Raw genomic sequence first — 21965 nt, forward strand, 5'->3', positions numbered from 1 at the left:
GATCAAAGCATGGCATGCGGCCTCTTCACAAGGGTGCTGCTGCCTAGGCCTGTCTGGGACACAAGGTCAGAAATGTACGTCAGGCAAGGCTCTGCCAGCCCCAGGTGCTTGGAAGAGTCCTAAGAAAGGGATCTGGAGTCCCAGACCCTCCCCAGGGGAGCACAGGAGGACCGTCCAGAGGTGCTGAGGATCAGAAAGGCACATATATGTTGGGGTAGCAGTGGTGGGTGACTGAGGGTGGCTTGGATGGTAGGGAGGGGCAGGGCAAGTCTCCAGACCACCACTGGAGGGTGAGCAGTCAAACAGGACACCACCCAAGTCAGGGCAGGGCTGGGAACCAACCTGTAACCAAGGAGGACACTTCCCTCTTTTACTGTTTTTTTTTTTTTTTTTTTTGAGATAGAGTTTTGCTCTGTCACCCAGGCTAGGGTAAAGTGGCGCTATCTCGGCTCACTGCAACCACCGCCCCCCAGGTTCAAGTGATTCTCCTGCCTTAGCCTCCCAAGTAGCTGGGATTATAGGCGCCCGCCAACACACCTGGCTAATTTTTGTATTTTTAGTAGAGACAGAGTTTGGTCAACAGCTGGTCTTGAACTTCTGACCTCAGGTGATCCACCCACCTCAGCTTCCCAAAGTGCTAGGATTACAGGCGTGAGCCACCACACCTAGCCTACTTAGTATGTTTTTTCCAGCTCTATTCAGATATAACTCATAACATAAAATTCACTCATTTAAAGTATGCAACTCAATGGTTTTTACTATATTCACAAGGTTGTGTAACCATCACAATTTTAGAACATTTTCATCACCCCCCCCAAAAAAACCCATACCCATTAGCAGTCACTCCCTATTTCCCTCCAACCTCCCCAGCCCCCATCAACCACTAATCTATCTACATGGATTTGTCTGTTCTTAACATCCCATATAAATTCTTGACATATCATATATGTTATGGTCTTTTGTGACTGCTTCTTTCACTTACCATACAAATACATATAATTTGTTTTAGACCAGGTCTTGCTCTGACACCCAGGATTATAGCTCACTGCATCCTCCAACTCCTGGGCTCAAGTGATTCTCCCATCTCAGCCTCTTGAGCAGCTGGGACTATAGGTGCATGCCACCATGTCCAGCTAATTTTTAAATTTTTTGTAGAGACAAGTTCTCACTATGTTGCCCAGGCTGGTCTTGAACTCCTGGCTTCAAGCAATCCTCCCAAAGGACTGAGATTATGGTTGTGAGTCGCTGCTCTCAGCCAACATACTTTCAAGGTTCATCCATGTCGTAGCATGAATCGGAACTTCTTCATTTTTATTGCCAAGTCATATTCCATTCTATGGAATATTTGTTACATTCTATAGAACATTTCCATTTTATTTATCTGTCATCGGACACTCAGGCTGTTTCCACTCCTGAGCTTCTATGAATAATGCTACTCTAAGCATTCATGTACCAGCTTTTGTGTGAACGTAAGTTTCCAATTATCTTGGGTATATACCTAGGGGTATAGATAAGGAAGTCCCCAAAGGCCTGTCAGAGGCCTTTTAGCTTTGCCCATTGGATGAGATTTCCCAGGAGTGGAGGTGATCAGCTCTCCACAGGACACTCCTCCTCCCGTCACCCCTCCCTTTGCCAGCAGCTGAGCTCTCCTCCTGCCCAATCCCACCCAATCTCCTTTCTCAGATGAGGACCCAGCATCCTAGTTTCTAGGACTAGTCAACAGGAAACATGCCAAGTGCTAGGAAGGCAGATGAACAGGGCCTCAGCCCCCAAACATCAAAGGGTCTAGAAGCATTTCACACACACAAGAATTTGAATGAACTGAAAACTTCCTGTTTTATTAAAAATCTGTACTTTGCTCAACCAGTAACTGGGACACAGTATCAAAAGACATTTTCATGCCATTTCTGGGTGTGGAAGATGGCTTGGGAAATGAAGTTGAAACCCCCAAATTCAGGAAATTACTTGGGAGACAATAGCAGCCCTCCCTGAGGTGACTGGCCAAGGCCATCAAAACCTTGCTCTGTACTCCGGGAAGCCTCTCTGAACTTCTGGGAGGAGCTCTTCAGATCCAGCTTAGCTCAGGCTCCAGAGATACAGGTGCCCCTCAATCTAGGGAGGGCCTTAGGAACTAATCCATGCAAAAACAGGATCTGAGGGTGGAGCAACAGGAAGAAAAGACACCCCAGAACAGTGGTCTGTCTCTGGAAAAGCACACTGGGCTGGAGAAAGGCCACGGGGCAGACTCCCCTCTGAAGGACCTGGGAACCCAAGGTCCTCTACAGGCTTACCCTGCCCACCCCCACATGTGTTCCTCCCACTACCTTAGCCCTCTGGGGTGTTTCCCTAGAAAAGTTAATATGGGTGACAAAGTTATGAGACCTTGGTGGCCTCAACCAGTGTACATTTACATAACACCCACACAGGCACACTTCTGTGTTCCTGGGAAACGAGGACATGTGAAGTGAAACTGTCCGTGAGTCCACTGTTAAAAGCTACCAGAACCCAGCTCTCACAAGCCAGGATACCTAGAGCAAGGGCAGAGAAATACCTGGGGGAACCTAGCTGGGCCTCAAAATATGTGTAAGCTTTGTCTGCTTACAGACCCCAGTGCTGGGCAAAAACCATTCGATGGAAGGGAGGTCTGCCCGTTCTGATGTAACCATGGCCACTATACCAAGTGACACTTCGTAAAACCTGAAGATACGTCATCCTTGAACAGTGCTAAGATATGACAGTCAGGGGTGTGGGTGGAACACTTTCTGAAAGGCCTGTCTCCCTGGCAACAGACCTGCACACTGGTTGCTGCTGTGGAAACTGACACCCCAGCCTCATCACCCAGTGTCTCCCCGGAGACTGAGCTACACCAAGCTCTGGTACCTACATCTCCCATCGGGCAGCCCCCTGCCCTGCCTCTTTACAGCCCCTTCTCACACCAACAGGAAGGACTGGGAAAGACAGACTCTATAGACAGATTTTTAAGCTTACAAAAATAAGAGACTCCCCACAAAACTCCAAATCACCAATACATTTATTTGCGGGAGATGGGGTCAAATCTTACCATGAACTTTAAAACTGGGTGGGACTGGAGACACTGATCTGCCCAACCTCTGGGTATTCACAACTGCACAGGGAACCAGATCCTGTACGCGAGGCATCACCATTAAACATGTGAGCATTCGATGAGGAGGACACATTCCGAGTCGTCGCATGATTTCCCATTCAGAGGCAGGTGCTGCCCTCATATCAGAAAAGTAGTGTTGAGAAAAACGCAGGCAGAGCCTGGCATTTGCCTCCTAGCATAGGCCTAGACATGATGGTGGCCATGTGCCAGGGGATCACGCCCTATGTACAAAGCAGGAGAATGATGCTCCCAGCTGAGCTGCAGGATGGGCGCTGGGCTGACTGGAGGGGTAGAGGGGGTGGGGTCTGACCCCATTAGCCTTTCCCCATCCAACCTGGGCCCCCATAAGCCATTCTCTGGCCCTTTGCACAAGACAGACTCAGCAAATCTGGGAGGTATGGGGATTCTCCCAACTCCCCACCTCGCCTCATCTTCCCCAGGTCTGCCAGGTGACCCAATCCACTGGGTGCAGCCCCATCCCCGCCCAACCCCACATCTGGACAGACACATGGCAAATATGGAAACTGAAGCCCGGCTGGGCTGGAGCACATCTGGTTGTTGTTGGTTTGGAGTCGTCTTGCAGGTGTCCCAAGGTGGTCAGGCCTCACCCACGGTGGCCAGGTTGAGACCGTTTTTTAGATGATTCAGGTTACTCCAGGGCAAAGCATGATCCTGATGACACCCGGCGGAAAAGCAGGCTGGAGCCTCGGAAGAGCTGGCCCTGGACCAGAAGGAAAAAGAGGGTGAGTGAAAGGGAGGCCATGCTTCCTTGTCCCTCCGAGAGGAAGGCCAGTGTCAGGCAAAGAAGGGTCCAGGAGCTCAAAGACCTAGCTCCGGGGTGGACAGCCTCGGCCTACATCCCTGGAGGGCAGAATCTGCCTGTGTTGAAGCAGACGGGAGCGGTTCATGTCCTGCCCAGGGGTGTCTTTGGGGCTACTCTGTAGGAGAGCCCAGAGACGAGGCTCATTGCCCCTCTTGCTTCAGAGCCCAAGTGGTCTGGGACTCTTTCAATGCTCACAGGGAGGACGAGACACACTGACACTGACCAGGGCCACTGGGAAGAACTGTGGCTCTCCTCCCTGCTTCCCTCCCATCTGTCCTCTTCTCAGCCTTGAGGCCAGTCAGCGCTCTGGCTCCCTCCAGGCCACTGCCCCATTTCACTGCGAGGCAAACCAAGGCCAGGAAAAGGCAAGGTTCTGCCCTTGACCAGAGCCTGGACCTGACTGCTGGGCCCAAGATCTCCAGCCAGGGAGAGGTAGCTTCGGCACAGAACATGAGAACCCAAGGCTGGTACTGCTGCCAGGTCCCCACGTGGCCCAGCTCCACCCATAGGCTTTCCTGGGCCAGGAATGTCCTGCAGGAGGGAGGAGTTGGTCTCCAATGCCAGCCGCCCTAACAACCCAGGAACTCAGCTCAACTGGTTATAGCCCTCGAATTTGCAGCCCATGTTACTTGAAGGAGAAGCAGTTCTTGGGCTTTGCCACCTGCCACCTGGGCCAGAGTTCTCTTATCCTTATCCTAAGAGTCTTTAAGACTCAAAGAAGAAAAGGTCTTGTATGATGTTTAATCTTAAAATAAACCCACACTTAGCCACCTCAAATCCTTTCTGAAATTAGGTAAGATGAAAACTTAAATGCCTTATAGACACCAAGTGTCTCCTCACAATATTAGATTCCATGAAACCACTTATCTTTGCATGCAATGAAGCATCCACAAAATCATTTCAGCTGAAGGATGTGGCAAAGAACAGGGAAGACCTCCTCCGTCCAGTGCTTGCTCACCTGCACACTCAGGTACTTCCAGCAGTGAATCCAGGATTTGAACACCGGGGAGTAAGGGGGAAGCCCAGCCTGCAGCCTGCCCAGGAAGGAGAGTGTAGATGCAGAGAACAGTGGGAGACAGCCAGCCATGGGAAAGCCACTTCAAGAAGGAACGCCTTCGGGCTACCACCCGTCCACACCCTGACACCATAGTTCACCCCAGGGGGTGCTGGGAAATCCCAGCGGAAGCCAGGGTGCCTGGCAGGCTGAGCCTATACACAGAGCAGGTGGGAGGGGGCAGAGTGCTGCAAGGGCTTGCTGGGTCTCCCCCACCCCACAGCCTTGGTAGGTAGAGTGGCAAGTAGAAGGGCGCACACCTACCCGCAGTTGTTCACAGCCATGAGGTCGCCGACTAGCAGGAAGGGGTAGGTCAGCATGCTCACTGCAATCTGAAACCCAGAGAGGCCTGAGTGCCAGTAACCCACCCCAGCCTGGCGAGCAGAGACACACCACGCCAACACCCTGTACCAAGACTTGCCTCCAGCCATTACCAGGGTTGGCCTCCTAGACCCCACTTGGGTCCGCAAGGCAGTGGGAAGGAAGGGCAGCTGGCTTGACTTACCCCCATCACGAACTTGGTATAGCTCCGGATGGCCAGGGCCTGGCTGAACTGAGGAGACAGAAAGGAGAAGCGGTTTGCCACAGGCACCTCAGGACGCAGACTTCAGATCCACATGCCCTCACCCCACCCTCTGTGCTCAGCTCCTCGCAAGCACGCCACACATGCCTTTCCTGTCGGGCCTCACAGTCACTGCCCAGAGGAGGCCTGGGGGCAGAAGCAGGGTAAGTGGACTGAAGGGAGTCCTGAGAAGGACACCCGGTAAGAGGGATCAGCTGCCGCTGCCTGTGCAACCCCACCAGAGTGTGAGCCTCAAGGGCTGAACCTGTGTCTGCCTGATCAACATCCAGGGCTTGGCACGCAGTCGGCGCTAAGACACACATGCACCCTAACACCCAAAGGCAAATCCTGGCCTGTGGGGTGAGGTGAGGGCAACTCCAGGCTTACTGCCACCTCCACCTCGGCAAGCTTTTCCCCCTTCAGACCCCAACTCCTCAAATCCTGCTTTGCTGAAGCAAACAGCTCCTAGTGAGGAAAGGTGGCTCCCCCAGCCTCAGCTTCCTGTGGAGCGGCCATCCCACCAGATCGATGCCCTGGGGCCTTGGGCAGAGATTTGCTCAGAGGTCTGCTTGAGTGGCTTTGATAGCCCGGCAGCCTCATCTCAGCCTTTAAGCCACACACAGAAAAGCACTCTAAACACACTTTAAACAAATCTGTTGACTGCTGTTATTGCTGATGTAAGCACAGCAGCCTCTGGTCAGACAGCTGCCCACCTAGATGAGAAACATTGAGCTGTGCACTCCCGGCCACCCTTGCTCTGTATGTGACAGCACAGCTTACCCACCCACAAGGCCCCCAAGAAAGGCAGAACTGCAGGAATGTGTCACTGTGATTGTAGATGGGGTGGGTCTCTATGGAGCCACTTTAATTTGCTTACGCTGAAAGGCCAGTTAAGACTCACCTGCCCAGGTCAAGTGGCCAGTCTCCCTGCAAGCAGAGGCTCCCATCTGGGATGGGGCACTCCTCACCACACAGAACAGACAGGTGCCAGACACACACACGTGGAACATGAACCCCTTCCCACCCAGGCGATTCTGGCGGACAGGTCCCCAGGCCCTCCTAGCCTCCTGGGCCTGGCGATCCCCACTGTGAGAATGTCTGGACACTGCGATCCCCAGCCATCGCTGCTCCCCACCTCTTATCTTGGTTCAGGCAGAACCAGTCCACCCCTCAGGTACCTGGACGGCCTTCTTCAACTAGTGCTCTGACCTGACCTGCTGAAAGGTCTATGTGTACTAGGCTGTGTAGACCACAGCTAACAAAATAGGAGGGTGAGCCTGGGCTGTATACTCCCTAGCCGATCTGAAAAAACTCAGAGGAATGTACCCTTAGCCCGGCCAGGGATCTAATTCCAGCCCTGTCAGTTCTAGCTGAGTGACTCTGGAGAGCCCAGAGTTCTCCAGAATTTGTGATCTCTGGGTCTCAATTTCTGTGTTGGTAAACGGAACATTATACCTGCCCTGTTCCCTTCACAACTAGGATGCCGTCAGATCAAAGGCCACAATGTTCACAAAAGGGTTTTGAAAAGCAAAAGACGTGATGCAATGGTCAAAGGGTGCTCAATATTAGCTGGTCTATCTTCTGACTTCCTGAGCCCTAGTTGGGTCACTGCCTCAGAGCAGCCTTAGATAAGCTGGGGTTGGTTTCTAAGGCTGCCCAGGGACAAGCATTCCATTAATTCCTCCCAGGTCTGGGTACTAATCTGGAATCTCGCCTCTCATGGCCATACTCCCCTTAGACAAAGATGACCCCAGGGACAATGAGAGGTCCTCTCTCACCCTCCGGGCCTGATGCTCAGAATCCCAGAATCCTCGACTTTGTCCCAGACCCTGGGCATCAGCAGTACACGGAAAGAAGGACAAGTCCTTGTTCCAACCAACCTGGGAACCTGGATTCTGGTCGTTTCCCAGCCCCCCTGGGGTGTCACTCACGCTGTCATCCACCAGGTAGGCATTGATGAAGTGGGCCAGCAGGTTACAGCCCCACAAGAAAACCACATCGCCCAGGAGGTGAGGGATTAATCCACTAAAAAACAAGGTAAGCAGAGATGAGCAGGAGAGGGAGAGGAGCAGTTCCTGGGGGCTCCACACCCAGGAAGCAGGCAGGGATGTTCCAAGTTCAAAATCTTAGCATATCCAATGGCACAGCCTTAGAAAGGAAGCCTGCAGGGGCCAGCAGCTACGCACACTGGGAAGGTAGTGCTCCTTTCCCATGGGGAGGTGTTCTATGGCACTTTGGATGCCACAAATTAGTTAACAGTCTCAAGCAGTTTTCAAACCACAGAAGCCAGGGATCAAGATGTGAATACTGCCAAATTTGCAATTTCCAAATGCAGATAACAACAGTGTCGATGTGTTGGTAATTTTTTCCTGGCCTCTTTACCTAACCAACTCCCAGAAGACACATTGCTCAATGCATCTGTTCTCTTCACCCCTGAAAATATTCTATCAAAAAGATTCTATGCAAGCATTTACAAGGAGGGCTAACTTTTTAAGTGATGGCCTTTAAACTGCTAAGGAAGGTTCCCCAAGATGCAGTGCTGAGGGTAAAAGGCCAGTTTGAGGTCAGTGGGTCCCACGTGCCTCTTGTGTGTTTTTCAGTGTATTTGCTTGTTTAGGTACGGAGTGCCCTGGGAGGCTCTCCAGGAGAAGGATGGCTGTCTCCTGGGAGGAAAAGCAGAATTATTATTTTTGAATTAAAAAAAAAAAATCTTATAAAATATTTGAAAAACTCAAAAGAATATATGTAATACATCCATAAGGAGTATTAATAAAATGAACCTCTGTGAATGCAATTTCTAATCTTGTCGTTCCTGCTTGTGCTCAGACTGACTATGTGCTATATACCCTTTGGTGCTTTCTATGCACTGTAACATGTATGCATATCACCTGTTCCAAAATCACATGGCGAAAAAGAACCCAAAGAGTAGGCATCTGTTGTGTGGGAATCCTATTCACACACCAGAAGAGAACTACGCAGTGTGAAAAATGCCAGAGGTGGTCATGTGCAGTGTTTCAAGATGGGTGGCTGTTTCTGTAGAGCAGCCATTGGCCGGGGCCCAGGGGCTACCCTTTTGGCAGGGCACACGGTCTCTGAGGGCCACAGATGCCCTGCACTTCGTCACCTCACGTCCAACTTACTTCACCTCTAAAGAAAGCGCATACTGAAAAGACTATGTTCAGAAAGAATAAAGCACAGACGGAACCCAGAAGCCAGGCTTGGTGAGTCGTTTTTTGATTTGCCGTTTTAAGGTCTAGGTAGTGACACACATGCTGATAGGCATGTCACGAATGTTGGTTTGTTACCAGGTACATGCGCAAATATATATATGTATAAATATTTATACATACATATATGTGTGTATGAATATAAATCAGAGTTTCTCAACCTTGGCACTATTGACATTTTGGGCTGAATAATTTTTTTTTCTCCCCAAGAGACAGGGTCTCACTCTGTCACCCAGGCTGGAGTGCAGTGGTGCAATCATAGCTCACTGCAGTCTCCATCTCCGGGGCTCAAGCCATCCTCCCATCTCAGCCTCCCAGGTAGCTAGGACTACAGGTGAGTGCTTCCACGCCCAGCTAACTTTTAAAAACATTTTTATAGAGACAGAAGTCTTGCTATGTTGCTCAGACTGGTCTTGAACTTCTGGCCTCAAGTAATCCTCCTGCCTTGGCCTCCGGACAGCTGCAGAAACCACTGAGACTAATCCTGAGTAACTGGGATCACAGATGCAAGCAACCACACCAGGCTGAATCAGTCTTTGTTGCGGGGTTGTCCTGTGTACTGTAGGATGTTTAGCAGCGTCTCTGGCCTCTACCCACTAGATGCCAGTTGTGACAACTACAAGATGTCTCCGGACACTGCCAGTGTTCCCTGGGGAGCAAAATCATCTCCTGCTGAGAACTGTATATATATTTCTGTATTATATACACATACATGCACATGCACCTACAAGTAGTCATTTCTTGGTTAAACAAGGGGCCATAAATAAAAAACATCTGACAAACTGGAAAACCATGATATAAAGACTTCTTATGAATAATATGGAGCCCTGTGTCTAGTACAGCGGACACTGCTGTATACCATGTGTCTACCACATTTGTGACGTACCTGTCAGCATATACGTCACTGCCTAGACCTTAGAACAGCAAATCAAGAAACAGCCATCAAGCCTGGCTTCTGGGTTCTGTCTGTGCTTTATTCTTTCTGAACATAATCTTTTCAGTATGCGCTTCATTTAGAGGTGAAATAAACTGGACGTGAGGTGACGAAGTGCAGGGTGTCTGTGGCCCTTGGAGACCATGTGCCCTGCCAAAGGACCAGGTCCTGGGTCCTGGCCAATGGCTGCTCTACAGAAAGAACTACCCAGCAGGACAAGATTTTCTGACTTTTCAAAGAGATGCTAGAAATGTGGAATTTTGTGCAACATACCTTAAATGTCAACGTCAACAACTAATTTATCAGAAAAGCAATGTCAAACAGAATCCACTGGCTGTGGTCAGCCTGTGAGCTTCCAGAGCTCCACCCTCAGTCCAAGTCAGATATTCAGTCATGTTTTAGCAGTGAGGCCAAGGACTATGCAGTGACTTAGCTCACGAAGACCAGCCCCACACCCACCGCAGCTGGATGAGGCCCAGTGGGGCTGATCAGTTCATCTCCCCCATGTACTAGACACACAGTTCCACTTTTACATGAGCCATGGCCTGAAAAGGGCTAAGCAGTCTGGACACGCCATGGAGCTCTAGAGAGCTGGCCACAGCACTTGGGCTAGGGCAGGGCCACGTGGTTAGTCCCAGGCCAGCAGCTGTGGTCTGAGAGGTTGAGGACACATGTGTTAACAGAGCCAGACCCGTAGCCAGTTATGGGGTATATAGACTCACGTACACAAAGAATCCCAGCAGCCCTTCCTCTTTGAAAATTTTCCCAATGGAGCTCAGCACACCACTGTGAAGAAGACAAGACAGAGATACAGGGTCATGCAGTCACCTACCGGAAGCCCACCCCTTGGTGTGGGGCTGAGCCCCCGAGCTCTGCTCAGATCCAGCCAGTCCTGGTGGGGTGGGGAGGATTATTACCAGGAAGAACCAAGTAGAAAGGCACAGAGAGCGCCTGGTCGGGGTGAGGAGGAGTTTACACAGTTCACGGAGACTGGGGAAGCCCAACCACCCACGAGAGCAGCCCACTAGCAGTCCTATACTGGCGTTTTCTGTGAGATCGGAGTTAAGGAATGCATCTCCCGACTTCAGCCACTGCTGCAGAGATGGCAGGCCCTTCTCTTACCTGGCCCTCACACTTATCTCTGGTTAAACAACACTCCACCAGAGGAGCCCACAGGCCTGCCCAAGAGAGTAAGAGTAGAAGGCGGTAGTGAGCCGAGAGAATTACTTTCCCAGAGGGCAGAGAAAGAATAGAGGGCCCTGCAGGAGGAGGCACTGGAACCAGCCTAGGAGAAGACATCTGGCACTCCTGAGCAGGGAGCCGGGGATTCATGCCCTGGCCACTGCACCCTGTTAGAGATGAGAAGACAGGCTGCGGGTTCTTAGGCGTGAAATGCCAAGGAAGCTCAATAACAACCTTTGTGACCTATGGCTGGAAATGACAATTGGCTTGTCCTGAATGGAGGCTGCACAAAGCCCAGGTGGAAGGGGCAACCTAACAGAGGAAGCCAGTGGAAGGCAAAGCCCTGGGTAGCCCTGGACCCAGATCATCCCAGCCCTGTCAGGCCCGGCCCCACCTCTCAAAACAGTGGTTGCCAGATTATACCCGCCTGGTCCCAACTACTGACCTCATACTTCAGTCTAGGGGATGGGCCAATTTCCCATTAATGACCCCAAAATGAGGCACCATGGCAGCTGAGCTTCCTGGGGTGGTGGCCCCAAAGGACGGCTGCAAAAAACGCTGACCCCAGGAAATGAGAATCTTAAGCGGGGAAGGGCAACCCAGGTGTGTCCTTCTGCCACATGCCTCCAGGACCCACCTCTGTCAACACATATGCCCCTGGCACCTGCCCAGGGCTGCACACAGCAGATCTAGGTGAAGGTCTGGTACACAGTTGAAGGAATGAGCCCCAAGCCCATGGGGTGGATGGCTTCTTCACAGGGGATAAAAAGAGCTATCAGCCTATGACGGCCGGAAAAATCATTACAGCATTACCTTGGGAGTCCAAGAGGAGACCCCAGCTCAGTCCTAAGTGGCAGAATCAGCTCTGGTGCCAGAAATCCTAATCCAAGCTGACTACAATCCCACTCACCCCTCTGCAAAGGCATCTAGGCTCATCCAGGGTTGCCCTTGATAAGAGATGGAGAAGAGCAAATGCCCCTGGACAGACTATGGAAGCCACTGCAACATTCCTCAGAAGCCAGGCAGCAGGCTGAACTCACACAGGACTAGAGCAGAAAAGGTGCAGCAACCAACCCCAGCACAGCCTGCCCTGGCAGACTCTGAAAAGGTAACAGGGCCACTCTGCCTGTCCCAAGAGTTACCCACCTGTACTTGGCCTCCCGTCCCACAAACTGGACCATGCAGCGCATTGAGATGACTGAGGAAAAACAAAACACACACAGGTGATGTGGTGGGCCAAACCTCATGATGCCCCAGCCGCTGGGTGCCGGGTGCAGAGTGGCCACTGAACAACATGGCCTGTTCAGACAGCAGGAGAGGAAGAGGGACTTTGGGGTTCCCTGTCACATATCATGACCACAGTGCCCCATTTCTTCTGCCTGGGAAGAGCCCCACCTCCCTTTGGAAAGAATTCCAATCTCTCCTCAGTGGGGTGGGTTCCAGTAGAATACCTCCCACCCCACTACCACTTCCCAACCGGTCTAAGACTGTCTATCTACAGTCCACGAGGGGGCGCCCCCACCCCGGCTTAGAGAGTCTCGGGGAAGGGGGGGCTTACCGTGCAGGGGGTGGGCCAACATGCGGGACACACACTGCATCATCATCTCGTAGGAGGTCTGGAAGAGAGCATGGGGTGGGGACTCGCCACCCGCGGCCTGTCTCTGGAACTGGCCCTCGAGGGGAGCTACAAGTGCTTGGGAGGGAGAAACCCGTCCCAGGGACTGCACGTGGGGTCGGTCTGCCAAGGATGGCTCCACCTGTTGCCCCACTCCCCAGTCCCCGACCCAGGAGTGCTGCCGGGTCCCAGGCTAGGCCCAACAATGGCTGAGAAGGCTTTCCGGGGTTCCCTGCGCACCCAGGCCAGGGCTCCTTCCCTTACCATCCCACCCATGCATGCACGAGGACCCAACTCTTCCACTTGTCAATGACCTGCCCAACTTGGGGGTGGGAAATCATTAGGCTCCCCGCCACACGCCTCTCCCTCTCCAACTCTCAACACCCACCTCCTTCACAACTTTCTTCAGGGAAGTCTTCATATCATCCTTGTTGGAAACCTGCTCAATCTCATCTGGAGGGAAAACCTGAAACAGGGAAGGGAAAGAACCAAGTTCAGCTACGCCTCTTCCATGGAACTCTTCGGGGACTCAGGCGGCAGGAACCAGCTCCAAATATTTCCTCTGCAGTGTCTATTGGCTGGGCCCACCTCAGGTGACCTCCAGGTCAGGTCTGGAGCGTGGGGGAAAAAGAAAGCCACCATCTGGTGTCACAGCTGTGGGAAAGCAGACCTGTGGGGTGGGAGCTCTCCCATGGGGCTTCCAACGGTCTGGGAAGAAGGAGGCAGGACCAGGGTAACTGGCTGCTGCAGGAGTGGCTGGGAGTATGAGGAAACCTCGGGCCACTGTTCCTGGTTTTGTGTGGGCTCACCTTCTTCATGCTACCCCGAGTCACAGTGGAAAGGGCGTTGGACATCAGCCGGGGACTCAGGCCTCGGAACAGTCCTATCTTACCATCCACTTGCACAATGTACTTGGCTGTAAGAAAACAGAGGTGGTAGAGGAGTTACACCCAGTTCAGGGGCACCCACTCCTGGGTCACACACACCCAGACCAGGCTCGGCTTGTCCCTCAGGTAACTGCTGACTACAGGCACAGAAGGGAGCATCTGTCCAGGACCTGGAAGCGGTCAGGCCCTAACCCCCAAATGTCTTCTAGCCCATTTCTTTTAGTAAAAGCCTCAAAATCTATTTCTAACAAACAAGTTCATACATTTTCCTTCCTTCCCTTCCCTTTCCCTTCCCTTTCTTTTCCCTTTCCTTTCCTTTCCTTCCTTCCATTTTCTCTCCCTCCCCCTTCCTCTCTCTCTCTCTCTCTTTCTTTTCTTTCTCTTTTTGCTTTAAAAACTCTACTTGGTAAACTCAGTCGTGATTTCTCAACTCAGCAACTTAAATGCTGCAACACAGAAAACAATTCTGTTGCTTAAAAGTTATGCTTTTCTTGACGAAAAGAAAATAGGAAACACAGAGAAACTGCCCACAGGGAATGATGAAGTCTGCAACCTAAAGGAGGGAAAAAGGAAAAGGAAGGGCTCCCAGAAGGCAGGCTCAAGAACACCCTTGCACACGCGACGGCGGGTAGTCTCCACCCTGCTACTGTGCTACACCCAGGACACCACCTGGCACCTGCTGGCATTTATTAGTCAAGGGAAAAACAAGTCTATGGAGAAGTAACTAAAACAGAAGTACCAATGAACAATTCCACAGAATAAACTTAAATGTTATGGAAGCTAGACCCTACCTGTGTGAGTTAGTGTTTCTTTCACTAGGGTCTCTCTTTCTAAGGATACAATTCATTGTTTTCTATCAACACTTTAAACATGTTTTAAATGGCAGGGTGGTATTTTTATAAACCTGTGCATCTGGAAGCTAGCAGAACATTCTCTCAGACAGCACGCTCCCTCTTTTAGACCATGACTTTAGCTCTCTGGCACCGCGCAGAGGCAGGAAGAAGCAAATATGCCTTTTGCTCCTCCCAGATGTCTGCCAGCCCAGCAATTCAATGTCACAGCTAGCATGGGTTTTTCACGAGGCTGAGAACACCTGTTACCTGTATATGTGATTTCCTGAGATGGGGCTGGGCTGGAAAGAGAGGAGGAGGAAGGGAGGGGATGCTAGGTGACTTGGCAAGGTGCCCTACTTCACAGACTGAACAGACAGAGGAAAATTTGCTTTGGGGGAGGGTGGATCCTAGAGAGGAGAGGGAGCCTCAGGACCTCTGTGTGTGATCCTGAGCAAAACATCTACCCTCTTCCATCTGACCACCTGTAAAAAAACGGAATAAGGACCTTCATTTCTCTCCATTTCCGAGGGGCCTGGGGAACAAGTGAGAGCGGAGAGAGGCGTGCTGAAACGCCTGCAGGGGCCTCTGTGGGTCCTAAGGCCTCAGGCTGGCCAGGGCCCCCCTCATTCCGGGTCTTTCTGCAGTGCCTGGAAACCCTCTGGGAAGTTCTTTCTTCTACACCAGAGAATGTCACGACAGCTGCAGTACTTTCAGCCATGACAAGTAGAGGAGCAGACACTGTCCACACTGTACCAGAGAGCCAAATGGCGGGTCCCCTCCCTGACTCCAAAGTAGGCCTAGTGTCCGGAGATCCCCAACAGACATCTGCTCACCCCTAGATTAAAGCTACATTTATATAAACAAGGCTGGGGGCACACCTCAGAACTCTGTTCATCCTCACAAGAGGCAGTAAGATGAGGGTCAAGTTCCCTCTGCTCTGTGTCCTTTTGGGAATGGCTGTGTCACATGAATAGAGATGATCTGGGCTCTAATCTCACCTCTCAGAACATAGCACGTGCAACCAGATCCAGAGAAGGCCCCGTGCAGGGCCGCAGCCCTCCACCTGGGCTGCCTTACCTCTCTGTATACTGCCTCACTACGCAATGGTGGGGTGCCTTCCTACTTCTGTCATTCCCCACCCCACTACGCTGACAAGTTTTAAGTAAAAAACAACACAAACACATTTCCTCACAAGATGACACATTCCACCTGGCTCTAGACTCTGCACTCAACAACACAGGGACAAAACTGGAAGAGAAATATCACACCCAATTCTGCCAACAGCATGTGAAGTGGAAAAGGTAACACAGAGGCCAAGCCCCAAGTTACTCAACAGAAAGATAGATTCTGGAGAACATTCTCAGGTAAGAGCAGAGGTGCAGGAAACTTGAGGGGACTCGCCTGGAATGGAACTCCAGCTGTGAACATGGAGAGAAAGGGCACATTTAAAGAAGGCCCTCATCATGGTCATCTGGTGAGGGTGGGGACCGGGAGAGGAACATGACAAGGCCCTGGCCAGCCGGCACCTGTGGGCCAGGGGATGGGCAGCAGAGGCAGCAAGGTGGGCTTCTTGATGACAGATGGGGAGCCTGCAGGAAGGCCCGGGCAGGAGAAGCTGACCTTACTTTGCAGACAAGGGGTGCAGCCGGGCCACAGCAGGTAAGTGGCCCGCCCAAGCTCACGCAGCACACAGAAGTGAAGCTGCAATTCACTGCACACCATTCTGTAACCAACAGATGGAGACACCAGAGCGAGTGAGCACCACTCACTGCCTGAGGAATGCAGGGGAAACAAGACACCCAGGTGGGATGAAAGAAAAGAACGCAGGAGGAGCCCCACAGGCCTTCTACTGGAGTAGCAGGGCCGGGCTGCTCACAGGGCAAAAGGAAATCACCCCCACGCCTGTTCCAGGCACAACCCGGGGCAACAGAAATAACAGGGACCAGTGTCCTCTCTCAGGCACCTGTGTCTGTCCCCTCCTACTGTCTGGGCTGGCAGCTGGCGGTACAGGCAGAGGAGCTGGACGAAAGTTGTATGGTTCACCTGCTCCCACCCCGACACCATGCCCTCTCTGGGCATGCTTAGATCCCCTCCTCTGTGCCAGCTCGACTCTGCATGCCGTGCTGCGCGGTGGGTTCCCCAGGGCCAGCTGGTCCTGCTCCCCACTTGAGGCCTCTTTTCTGTTGGTGTGGGCTTCCTGCTCGGGAGGCACACTCACCGTAGGTGAAGAAGCTCGGCAGATAGAGGACCTTCCTCCCCAGCACATTGGTCCCAAGGGTGGGGGGCATCGGCTCATGACCCACCTTCAGAATGAACAAAGACAAAGGGACATTCAGCCTCACCACCTCTCCTTACACCTCCTGTCCCCTTTGCCTTACTCTTCTCCCACAAATTCTAATGTGGCTCTTGTTTGTGTTTTCCCCATCAAAACACCAAAAAGCTCGTCAGTGTCTCTAACCACAGGCAGCACGTAATCTCCCAATGAACAGAAATGCCTGGTCCCAGACACTGCCCAACCACAGTCCAAGTCACACCCACACCCCAACATTCTTACATTCAAATCCCAGATATTCCCAGTAGAAACCTCTGTATGTACTTCAAACGCTACTCCCCTCTCAGAACAAATCTCAGTTATTCTCATCTCCCAATGAAAAACTTCACTCCAACCTCAATTCCAAATGTGGCAATAAGAAAACACATCATACCCAAACCTCAGACAGGTCAGCCATTAAGTCGTCCATTCCAAAGTGCACGCCAAACTCAAATTTCTTACCAAATCTACTGCAGACACCTCCACGTCTATTCCTCCCATTCCCAGGCTTAGCAAACTATTACCTCAAATTCCAGGTGCTCCTCAAACACATCCTCAGCTGCGTTCTCTCCTCAATCACCCTACATCCCTGTGAAAAAATGACCCCCTCATTTCTGAAGGGCTATGACAGTTCTTGCTGTACAGATGCTTCTTATATCTGAAATGTTTATTTATGTATTTGTTGATTTATTTTTGAGACAGTTTAGCTCTTGTTGCCTAGGCTGGAGTGCAATGGCATGCTCTCGCCTCACCACAACCTCCGCCTCCCGGTTTCAAATGATTCTCCTACCTCAGCCTCCCGAGTAGCTGGGATTACAGGCACCCGCCACCATATCCAGCTAATTTTTTATATTTTTAGTACAGACGGGGTTTCTCCATGTTGGTCAGGCTGGTCTCGAACTCCCGACCTCAGGTGATCCACTTGCCTTGGCCTCCCTAAGTGCTGGGATTACAGGTGTGAGCCACTGTGCCTGGCCTGAAATATTTATTAAACCCATGGGTGGGTGAAGGACCATCCATATCCATGTGAGGAGGAGGAGGAAGTCCCTGTCGAGGGGTGAGAGCCCCTGATGCCAGGGAGGAGGCAAGGTGCCAAGGAGACCAGCACCTAGGTGGGGAGTGAGAAGGCCCCTTCCTCCCTTGGCAAGGGGCCAGGATACCAGCCCTGTGCCATCTAAGCAGGCCAGCTGGGCCCATGGACCAGAGTGATTCCTCTGAGATGTGGGAGGGGATTTGGCCTGCAGCTGTGGGAGGCGCTAGAAGTGGCAGGTTTGAAAGTGCTACCTTGTAAACTGGATTAGGTATGCTTCCAACGCTTTCTGGGATCACCCCTGTCCCCTTTTGCCTTTATCAAGCAAGTGCTTTTGAAAGTTCAGGCTATCTCCTATGGATGTGATTCTGAGATGCCTAACAGATCAATGATTGTAAATTTAAAAACTCCTCTATGATGGGGACTGTCTTTAAAAGAAAAAAATTTTGACCCAGTGGAGCTAAAGGAGGAAAGGGGTGAGTCAGCTGACCCAGGCAGTGAGTACTTTCCTTCTAGACCTTTTCCCTTCTGGGTTAAAAGCTCCACGGTTGTTCTGACTTAAGTTCTGTCTTGATCTGTGTTCTCTTAAATACAGATGGTACTCCTTTATACCTCCACTCCAAATCGCCATCACTGCTCTTTTGCCGTCCTTACCCAGTTCAGTCAACACTATTTGGGAATCCCACTGACCCCAATTTCATCCTTAAATCTGTAACATTATCCCATATCCCCATGGCTCCCAAATCTGTTGAATCTACTTTCTTCACTTCTATTGGGTTATCATAGGCACGCTGGCTGTATCTCATCTGCATTCCTCTCGCCTTCAAGTTTTAATTATTTGTTCCCAAGTCATTAAACCCAATTCCATCCTCAAATCTGTTAACCCAGTCCTAACTATGGCAAATGCTGTGGCCCTGTATCAGATACCAGCAGGGACAGTCTGTCATCTTAAAATCTCCAGCTCCCAACTGACAGCCACATGCCCTGATGTAAGGCACTGCATTCTTATGTACCTAATCCCCAATCTGTCACTCCACTCCTGACATCTCCACTCCCAGTAATTCGCCTTTCTGCAAGATATTACTCTGATTCCCAAGCTATACCCATTGAAGATCTTACCTTAATATATGTTACACTCAACACCAACGGGGTCCAAATCAGACAGGCACCTCTCTGGTCCTTCAACAGGGCTCATCCATCCTTACCTGCCCACCATCTAGTTCTTCTCATGCTTTAGAGTCCTTCATTACCCCATTCCCTTCCCAAACCACCCTTATTTCAATGTTCTTTCAAACCAGATCCGCCGTTGTCCAAATGATGAAGACACTTCTTCATTTCCCTCACATTGAGCCCTTGCGCTCTAGCATCCTTCACTCCACAGACTCTCCCACCTGTACCCTAAACTCCTAGCCCTCAGTCTCATTCCATCAGTTTCCAGAACCCTCACTTCTCAGGTCCCACCAGTTCCAAAGCACCAATTTATCTCCCAAACTTCGAGTTCAACTGCTGTAAATACAATCTTACCCCTGTAAGACAGCCCTCATTTCCAAATCACAACCAAATGCCAGTCTTGGTCTACACCTTCCACCATCAACAGTTTTCAAATCTGTCACAATTAGGGTCTAGTCAGGCACCTTGATGCCCCTGACTGAATCTCCTCATTCCTTGTCATATTCCTGGTCACACCCACAAATCTATTACCATTCCTCAGATCCCAGATTTCAACTACTCTCATTCTCAAGGCCTTCTCATTCCAGTTGTATTTTGCATTCTCTCAGTTCAATTATAGAGATGGTAAAATCTGACACCCACCTGCCTCAACTGAAATCTTGGATGGGTCTCCACTTCAATTTTTAACCTTCCTCCTCCCACTCTTCTTAACTGGAACATTCTGGCCTAATGACCCCCATCAAAACTGTACCCATCCCAGCCACACCCACCTAATTCTCACACCTCCACACGCCCTTCATTCCAGCTCACTCCTCTCAAGCAGCACACTTCATCTGTTCCGCATTGCCGGCCACCACCAAATCTGCCAAGTGCCCATGCATCCCTCCGTTCTAGAGACATCCCTACCTCGGTCTCAATTTCTGGTAATCCCTACCTATCCTGCCACCTATGTCTCCACTGTCCCTTCTGCCCAATTTCAATACTCCCGTCCTCCTTCTCCTCATCTGCCCAGATACAAGCACTGTGATTCCTCTCTGACCCCAACTATTGACTTCCATTTCCTCCTCCAAATGCGTCATCCCCTTCCCCGCTTAAAGCCTGCTCCTAGCTTCCCTCTCTAGACAAATCGCTGCCACGCCCCTCCCCCAATGCTGGCCCTATCTGTTCCCCTCCCCCCATACGCGTCACCCTGTCCCCTCCTCCTACCAAATCTGTCGTCGCCATCAAATCCAGAGCCCCCATCTCCGGTAAACCGATATCATTCCCCTGCAAAATTCTTTGCCTTCGCACTCTCCCACCAAATTAAATCACAATGAAACCCAAGACCTGTCTTCTCTGTCCACCCCCAGTCTGGTGTCCTTCTTTCCCTCCTAAATTTCTGGCCCTGGTGCCCACTTTGTCCCCACCCCACGACGTTTTACATCCATCTCTACCAAATCCAGAGCCCCCGTTCCCCTCTACCCCAAATATGTGCTCCTCAGCCTCTAAACACTTCGCCCGGGCCCCCAACCTTCCTCCCCATCTCTTCACCCAAACTTCTCGCCCCTCCCCCAATTATGTTGCTTCTTCCCTCATCCCAAATTTGTTCCCTTCCCTATTCCAAGTCCATCGTCCCCACTCCTTTATTTCCCAAATGTTTTTCCAGACCATCGCCCCCTCCTTGGCACCCCCCAAATCGCTTGTTCCTTCCACCCTCTCCCAAATCCGCTATTACTCTAACCCTTTCTGCATTCTAAAACCCGTGACCTCTGCGTTCCCACACGGCTTCCCTCCCCTCCCACCCACTTCGGCCCCCCAAACCCGCCGTCTCCACCCCTCTCCCCAAATCCGTCGCCATTGACTCCCCGCCCCAATCCTCCAAATCCTGGCCTGTCACCTTCACATCAGTCTCTCATCTCCCTACGGCGCCTCTGGTCCCCCACCTGGATGAGCAGCTTCACGTAGAGCAGGGGATGACTGAGCGCCGTCACGCCCGCGCCCAGTGCCACGAAAAGAGCCTCAGTGGTCGGGGCGTTGTCCCCAGACCCCAGGCCCCCTGACCCGCCGTCCATCCTGCGGGCCGAGGGCTGAGCCGCAGGCCGAGGGTGGCGAGGATGTGCGCGGTGCGCGGGCGGTGGATCGCGAGCTCGGGCCTCGACCCCCGCCGCCGCTCCGCCGCGAGCTCCGGCTCCAGCTCCGGCTCCCGCCATCCCCGCGGCACCGCCGCGAGCCCAGGGCGCCACTTCCGGGTCCAAAGCTCCCATGGCACCCGGCGGCGAGGTCACTCCCTGTCACGTGACGGAGGCCGCGCCCCTCGCCGGCGTCAGGGGGCAGGGCCGGGGCGCACCACTCTCGGCCGCGGGGGAGTTCGGGAGCGTGGCGCGGCGGGTGGGACACGCCGGATGTGGCCCCCGGGCCGGTGGGGGCCTAGCAGGACACTGGGTTGCGGGCCGGGGATCAATGGTGGCGGGCAGCCGGGTCCCCGGGCTCGGGAGCTGTGGCGCCTGTCGCAGGCCGGGGCGCTCCCCCGGGAGGCCCAGAGCACGCGGGGGCGGGGTTCGGTGCCTCCGGCTGCCAGACGTCCCCAGTATGGTCTGAGGCGCTTCCAAGCCCCCTCCCTGGCTTCGGGAGTTTTCTCTGCAGTTCTCTGCCCGCCCCTTTGCGGCCCAGATCCCAGTCGCCGCGGCCTGCGTGGAACTCTGTGCGAGCTGAATCTCCTGCTGCAGAACGACCCCGACCCCGAGCCCGAACCCGAGCCCCTGCGCGGCCCCAGCCTCTTTGTCCGACCCCTTTCCCATCTCCCCTGCCAGGAATGCTCTCCCCACCAGAGCAAATCCAGATGTCCCCTCGGCGACTGTGGGCACCCTCCCCAACTGTGGAGCCTTCGCACGCCTTCCTCAGAGTCCGTGGTTGTAAAATTTGTTTTTCTCTAAAGTATTTGAGTGTCTCCCTCACTAGATCCTGAGGGTTTTAGTGAGTCCCTCGGTGTGAGCACACGCAGGCACTGCTGGGCGCCTGTAGTTGATTCTTAGTTAATACAAGTGAATAATCACAACTAGACCTTAATTTGCAGGAACTGTGTGACAGGCACTTTTTAAAATGCTTTACACGTGTTGATTCAAGTGTAATCCTCACAAGAACCCTGCGAGGAAGATAGGACAGCAAGTGCCCTGTTCCTGTTTGTAAACGTGCCTTACACCCTGCAACAATACCTACAACAGAACCTTGCTAGTT

At 52.2% G+C, this 21965-nt stretch overlaps 1 protein-coding gene across 2 annotated transcripts; it reads right to left on the reverse strand.

Annotated features, from left to right (window-relative positions):
• Positions 1-3013: 3013 nt before the first annotated feature.
• On the reverse strand, positions 3014-21372 carry MTCH1 (mitochondrial carrier 1). Of its 2 annotated transcripts, none has more exons than XM_003897543.4 (12): positions 20675-21372; positions 16460-16544; positions 13331-13437; positions 12910-12987; positions 12465-12522; positions 12053-12104; positions 10451-10510; positions 7495-7588; positions 5507-5554; positions 5266-5333; positions 4906-4981; positions 3014-3845 (listed from the first exon to the last, which is right to left on the reverse strand). In XM_003897543.4, the coding sequence occupies exons 1-12, from the start codon at positions 20993-20995 to the stop codon at positions 3774-3776; spliced, it is 1119 nt and encodes a 372-aa protein (XP_003897592.1). In that variant the 5' UTR covers positions 20996-21372; the 3' UTR covers positions 3014-3773. The 2 variants fall into 2 exon arrangements, with proteins under 2 accessions (XP_003897592.1, XP_003897593.1); XM_003897544.4 differs by having other exon boundaries at positions 7444-7588.
• Between the last annotated feature and the right edge of the window lie 593 nt (positions 21373-21965).

Source organism: Papio anubis, chromosome 6, assembly GCF_008728515.1.
Source record: "Papio anubis isolate 15944 chromosome 6, Panubis1.0, whole genome shotgun sequence".
NCBI lineage: Eukaryota > Metazoa > Chordata > Mammalia > Primates > Cercopithecidae > Papio > Papio anubis.